The sequence below is a fragment of the Colobus angolensis genome, unplaced genomic scaffold, assembly GCF_000951035.1.
Source record: "Colobus angolensis palliatus isolate OR3802 unplaced genomic scaffold, Cang.pa_1.0 Scaffold153, whole genome shotgun sequence".
Classification (NCBI taxonomy): domain Eukaryota; kingdom Metazoa; phylum Chordata; class Mammalia; order Primates; family Cercopithecidae; genus Colobus; species Colobus angolensis.
The window spans coordinates 2,304,467-2,311,399 of NW_012114633.1; the positions used below are offsets into that span (position 1 = coordinate 2,304,467).

Genomic DNA, 6,933 nt, shown 5'->3' on the forward strand with positions numbered 1-6,933 from the left:
AGGAAGGAAGGAAGGAAGGAAGGAAGGAAGGAAGGAAGGAAGGAAGGAAGGAAGGAAATTTTTAAAGAATCTTTTCCAGCTTCTTTTGCTTATGTTAGTGGTGCCACCATCCTTCTAGTCACTTGCAATCAAGGTCTTAGTATCATCTTTGCATAGTGTCTTTTCTCCACCCCCATTCTAAGACAGTTACCCTGTCTTTCCAGAGTGTATGACTGGAACCTTATCTATACATCCTTTCCTGTTTGTACTGGCCACACTCTGTTCCAGGGTCCTACAATGTTAGCCTAGGAATATAGTAATCACCTCCAAGCTGAATTCCTGTCATTCCTACTCTGCCTCTTCCTGTATGTTCTGGTCTTGCTCTACACCTGTTAGTAGCTTCCATTTCCTACCTCACAGTGTAAACCAGTCCGTGAGCAGGAATTTTGTCTTACAGAAGTTCCACGAATACTTGCTTGTTAATTGTGTGAATGTACTTTACCCTAACATAGTTTAGATTATATTTTATTTCATTTTCCTGGGTGAATTCAGAGTCCCCACTAAAGACAAGTAGAAGAATCAATGCAGTCTGTAATGAATATTTTTTTCAATTAATCCTTACAAAAGGAAAGGGTATGTAATTAATTTTCCAAGTGACATCCTCCATAATTTGGTAAATCATACCATCATACCATTATATTTATTTTTGAAGGTCTAACAAAAATATCTTTTTCTTTTTTTTTGAGACAGAGTCTTGCTCTGTCACTCAGGTTAGAGTACAGTGGCATGATCTCAGCTCACTGCAGCCTCCGCCTCCCAGGTTCAAGCAATTCTCCTTAACCTCGCAGGTAACTGGGATTACAGGCACCTGCTACCACGCCTGGCTAATTTTTGTATTTTTAGTAGAGATAGATTTCACTACATTGCCAAGGTTGGTCTTGAACTCCTGACCTCAAGTGATCCTGCCTTGGCCTCCCAAAGTGCTGGGATTACAGGTGTGAGCCACCGCCCCCAGCCAAAAGTATCTGTTATTTAACTCTTAAAAAATTCTCATGTTTAGTTATTGTCAGGTTATGGCTGTTTTGGGAGGACTTTGAAGTTTTGATAACTTTATTTTTTAGATGAAGAAGGATGGTATCTTTTTATTTAATTTTAAAACTATAGTAAGTTTCTAAAGTACATATAGTTTGATTCAGTGTCTTTGGGGTAAAAATTAAGATACTTTTACAAATATATGTTATTCTCACATGTGTTCTCAGCTGTCCTTTTCTGAACCCTTCTTATCTCTAGTTATTCGTCTGTGCACGTGTGTGTGTGAGCACATGTTCTCTTCAAACGTAAGATATCAGTCAAAATGTTTGTTTGAGTATATGCTCATCAAAGTCACTCTGAAAATAATTTGCCAGTACCACATACTACCACAAAAGAAGTACTGGTTATTCGATTTCAACTAGGTAGACAAATAATGGGGGCTGATGAGACAAAGAGAATTTTAGAAAGGCTTTACCAATTGGAAGAGTGTGGTATAATTGAAGAACTTCTGATCAAGAGTCAAGGACATGGGTTCTACTTGAGGTTACTGCACTGAATTTGCTGTGGATTTTAGTTATCAACCTTTCTAACCATGGCTCCCCACCCAACTTAAGATGAAGGGGCTGCTTACATCTCTAACTCTCACCTCTAATATTTATAGAACTTTTTATCTAAGGAACACATCTAGTATCAGATTATTAGAGTAGCTAAGAGGTTCTGCTTGGAGAAACTGTCTTTTTGCTTAACCAGGCTAACATTTTTGTTTTCTTTCATAAACTCCCTTTGTTCTAGAGTAAAAACAAATCTCATCCCAGCAGATCCAACATCCCCAATTCTAAATTTAGGCCCAATTTAATGCAGTTTCGTTATATCATTTTAAAAATTACGTGTATTGGTTTTATACAATTTCAAAAGTTATATAGATGTTATAGAGAATTAGAGACAAAATTTTTAAAATCATCAAATTATCTGTAATTTCACTATTCAGAGAGAACACATTGGTAAGATTTTGGTGTATATATTCTTCCAGTCACATGTACTTGAGTTTACATATCTATATATCTGTCCATGTATTTGCAAATGCATTTATACATACATGCATATACATGTTCAAGCAATAGAGATCATATATATATTTATATTTATATTTATATATGGTGGGTTCATTTGTTTGTTTCTTTATTTGAGACGAAGTCTCACGTTGTCACCCAGGCTGGAGTGCAGTGGCATGATCTCAGCTCACTGCCTCCTGAGTTCACCCCTCTGCCTCCCGGGTTCAGGTGATTCTCCTGTCTCAGCCTCCCAAGTAGCTGGGACTATAGGTGCACATCACCACACCCGGCTAATTTTTTTTTTATTTTATTTTAGTAGAGACAGGGTTTCACCATGTTGACCAGGCTGGTCTCAAACTCCTCAGCTTAGGCAATCCACCCGCCTCGGCCTCCCAAAGTGCTAGGATTATAGGCATGAGCCACCGCACCCATCCTATATATGATGTTTTTATAATCTGCTCTAGTCTTCAAATTTTAACACTTTAAATTTTATGTCATTAAATACTTTTTTACAGCATGATTTTTTTTAATGACTATAGAGCATCCATATCACATGGATCCAGATCTCAGTTCGAATTGTATGCTGTATGTATTGCATTCGTCATAAACCTTTTCAAAACCAGTGAAATTTCAGGACATTCTTTTTCCAGGGGCCTCTGGAGAAATCCTTACAAAGTTCTTCAGTTTCAGAAAGACAGAGGAATGTGGAGCACAAAGTGGCTGCCATTAAAAACAGTGTGCAGGTAAGTGATCTTATACAGATACCTAGAAAGGCTAGCTGCTGTCCCCATCTAACTATGCACCATTCTCCCATGTGCCCAAAGTTAGTGTATATACAAATCATGGGGCAATTTGTTAATAAGATAAATATCTCTCACATACTATGTTTATATGAGAATATTTCTTTATGGGAGACATTTTAACTTCAACTTGAACTTCTTTGATACGGGGCTATTCAGGTTATCTGTTTCTTCTTGAATGAGCTTTGGTAATTTGTGTTTTTCAAGAAACGTGTCCATTTGATCTAAGTTGTTTTATTGGCATAAAGTTGTTCATAATGTTTATTTTCATTTGAATATCTGTAGAATCTGTAGTAATGTCACATCTCTCATTTAATATTGATAAATTTTTTCTCTTTTTTCCATAATTTTATCTTTTATCTTTAGGATAAATCCTAAAGATTTATCAGTTTTATTGATCTAGTGAAGATGTCTTGAATAAGACTTTCTGCCCTGTTGTATATAAAATAGGATGTTAATTTCCTTTCCAAAACTTACATAGCATTCATTTCCTTGCTATTTATAAAAATAATAATTCCATCAAAATAAATAAACTATAAATATTTAAAGATCAGCTGTCCCATATATTATCTGAATAGTAGGAAGGGGGTTTAAATTTATTTTCAGACTTCTGATTTAGTGATCCTCCATAACAAAACATGAATGCAAAAGTCTGGGCTTACACTGTTGAGAAGGAATCAGACAGACCTAGGACAAAATACCTTGGCACATTATAATGTCAAAACCAAGGGCTCTACTCACTCTGCAAGTGTGTAAAGGCAGGAGATTATTATTTTACTGTAGTAAGAATACTTAAGCACATTAATAAAGTGCACAGATGGATTTTGCATCCAGCACAAATTCCTTTTAAAATCCTGAGGAGTAGGATGCAGCAGACGACCACATTTTTTGGAGCCCCGAGCAGATCTTTACCAGGCCTGTACATAGATTCCCAACTGCTATGAGTATTGACAGCTAATGACTTCGCTACAGAATTGAGTCTACAGGAAGACTTTGGCTGCCTTCAGACAATGACTGAGTGACACAGGGTTGTGGGGAGAGAGGCCAGACCCCTTTCCTCAAGTTGGGGTTAACCTGTGGTGCAGGTTATGCTCCTGGGTTTCTCAAACCAAAGTTAGACCTAAGGCATGACCACATGCTCACTTAGCTCCATCCCCTTCCCTTTCCCTCTCTTGTACGTCCTTTCTGCCAAGAGGACTCCTTCAACAAATCCCTTGAACCTGATCCCTGTCCCAGGTGCTGATTCCAGGAAGCCTGGTCTGACTTTTAGGCAAAGCAATGCTTTCCAATCAATGTAATTCCCCCACTTATGCCATAACTTCGGTTTCTCTGTGGGATGTTTGGAATGTAGCTCTCAGATCATTCAGAGAGCTTTTGAAGGTTGTTGCTGGTTATTTTAACCTTTTGCAATTACTGATGACAATATACTCTAGAAGACCCTTAATTACTTACCATAGCATTGACTTTTCAGAGATCTGGCATTGGTTTCATACACTTTTCATTAGAAGATTTTGCAAGATACTGCCTTCTTTTGGCTTTTAATTAATTTTGAGATCAAAAGATGGAACCACAGTATATCTCTGCTTTAAAGCTATCATATTTTATTTTGGTACATTTTCTCGTGCATGTAGGTTCCATGAGTTTAGTAGCTCAGAGCCTTCCATGGAACTTTGTTCTGCAGAAACTTAGCATCAAAGTGAAATGCCACAAGTGGTATTGGGGTATAGTGAAAGGAAAGAGTAAAGACTGAAGCTAAACTAGACTAGATTTGAATTCTAGCTTGAGTATGTATTATTGTATGATTTTGGGCCTCAGTTTCCTCACATGCAAAATGGAAATAATTTACTTTGCAGGTTGCTGAAAGGATAATCTATGTAAGGTATAGGCACTGCACAGGTTGCTCAAAACTGGTAGCTGTTATTACTATGGGTGGGTAGATAGTATATCATGTAGTCAATAGCTACTACTTTGTTTCTTTTCTAAGGTTTATAAATATGGAGAATGTCATTAAGAGAATGAGATAACAGGGAATAGAAGAGTAATAATAGCTACTGCTTATGAAGCATATATTTGGTACCAGGCACTGTTTTAAGCAGTTGAACTAATGTAATCCTTATAACAACTCCTTGAGGTAGATACTGTTATCCTTCTTTCTCCCACCCCCACACCCCTTTTTACAGGCGAAGAAGCTAAAATGCAAAGACATTTGCCCAAGTCCATGCAACTAAAAAGTCACAGAGTTGGGTCATTCAGACTCTCTTCCTCCAAATTCTATACTTTTTGTAACCAATAATTTAAAATTTGGATTAAATTTAATTCTGATTAAAATATAAAATTTGTGATGAATGCATTGTTGTGGTAGATATATGTTTCCTTACAGAAGACTTCTTGGAATAAGCGGGCAGTAGAAAGTTTGACTTTTCTAAGAAGAAAAGGAAGTACAGTAGTCTGAATCTAGGAAGCGCAGTGGGTCTATCTTTGGTTAAGGGTGGGGTCAGGGTTAGACTGCTGGACTTCCCACAAACTTCTCACTGAGACCTAAGTGACCTTGGACAAGTGAGTTACTTCACATCTCGTGGCCTCTGCTTCCTCCTCTATAAAAGTGAGGATAACCTACTTCATGGGTGTTGTGAGAACTAAAGGAGATAATACATAAAAAGCCTTTAGCCCAGATCTTGACATTTACTATTATGTCTGAGCAGGAAAACATCACCAGGTTTGGGGAAAAGTAAAGTAAAAATCTCAAAGACAGAATAACAGGAGACACAGTAGAAGCATAGGCATATTTCAGGAAATATAAAGAAAAATATTTAAGCTGAATTGTCATAAACTACAGCATATTTAAATGAAGATTTCAGCAAAAAATGATCATTGATACATTAGTACAGAGTTACATGAAATACTCACGAGTTCTAAAAGGGCAAAAATATTCATATTCTCCAATTAAAAAAAGATTATATGCATAGCATCATTTGGAAGTAATTAAGAAATGAGCAAGTAGATGCTGAAAGACTTCCAGGCAAATAGAAAGAGAGAATAGCTGGAAGGGCAGGTTCAATCTGGTTCTTCCAGCATTATCCAACTTTCATATGAATTAGCTCTTTAGAAGCGTGGGTTCATTATGGTCTTTGGTTGCTGTTGGAGACTGGAAGCACCAAGCAGTTTTTTAAAATACTTATGATGTTGTTTGATTGACGTGCTTAATTGTAACAGCAGAGTGAGTATGTTTTCTTTTGTGAAAAGATGACAGAACAAGATACTAAATACTTAGAAGACCTGCAAGACGAATTTGACTACAGGTATAAAACAATTCAGACAATGGGTAAGTTTTTGTTTTTTCTGTAATTATGTCTAGAGACAAAAAGGCATCTTGAGTAGAGTTTTTTCACTGACAGAGTTGAAAAATTTGATCTACTTCCTTAGGTGAGCCTAAGGAAATATAGGGAGTATTTTCTTGTTTTGCTTCTTCCTTCTCTCTGCATATAAATATGTGTGTGCATGAGTGTTTAAGTGTGTGTGTGTGTGTGTGTATCCATGCATATCCAACTAATTCCAAGTAAATTACCAATCAATGCAACATAAATTTCACACTGCATGAGGAATTACCCCTACTTCAGCATAGGTCTCTAAAAGATAAAAACCTTCTCCTATAGAATTAAAATATAATTATCACAGAAACAAAAGTAATAATAATTGCCTAACATGATCAGAAAATTACAAGTAGTATTTTAATAATATAATTTTCTAAGATTATAAAATAGAAATGTGTTTCACAGAAGAAAGCATAAAATATAGGCAAAAGCACTAAAAAAATCTGATGAAATCTCACTATCCACAGATAAATACTGTCAAAATATGTTTCCTTCCAGTGTTTTCTCTGTATGTTCACATACATACACATCTATGTATTTATTTTCAAAAACTGAAATCATATTGTATATAATTTTGTGTACTGCATTTAACGTTTTAAGTATTTTCTCAGCCGGGCGCGGTGGCTCAAGCCTGTAATCCCAGCACTTTGGGAGGCCGAGACGGGCGGATCACGAGGTCAGGAGATCGATACCATCCTG

The 6,933-nt window shown here is 36.5% G+C and overlaps 1 protein-coding gene across 3 annotated transcripts in view; it reads left to right on the top strand.

Moving 5' to 3' along the window:
- STAT4 (signal transducer and activator of transcription 4) overlaps nt 1-6,933 on the top strand; it is a 123,993-nt gene that overhangs the window by 78,137 nt on the left and 38,923 nt on the right. For all 3 annotated transcript variants that reach the window (XM_011936426.1, XM_011936428.1, XM_011936427.1), the window contains exons 5-6: nt 2,714-2,806; nt 6,107-6,185. In XM_011936426.1, coding sequence (XP_011791816.1) covers nt 2,714-2,806; nt 6,107-6,185 — 172 coding nt within the window. The remainder of the gene's footprint in view (nt 1-2,713; nt 2,807-6,106; nt 6,186-6,933) is intronic.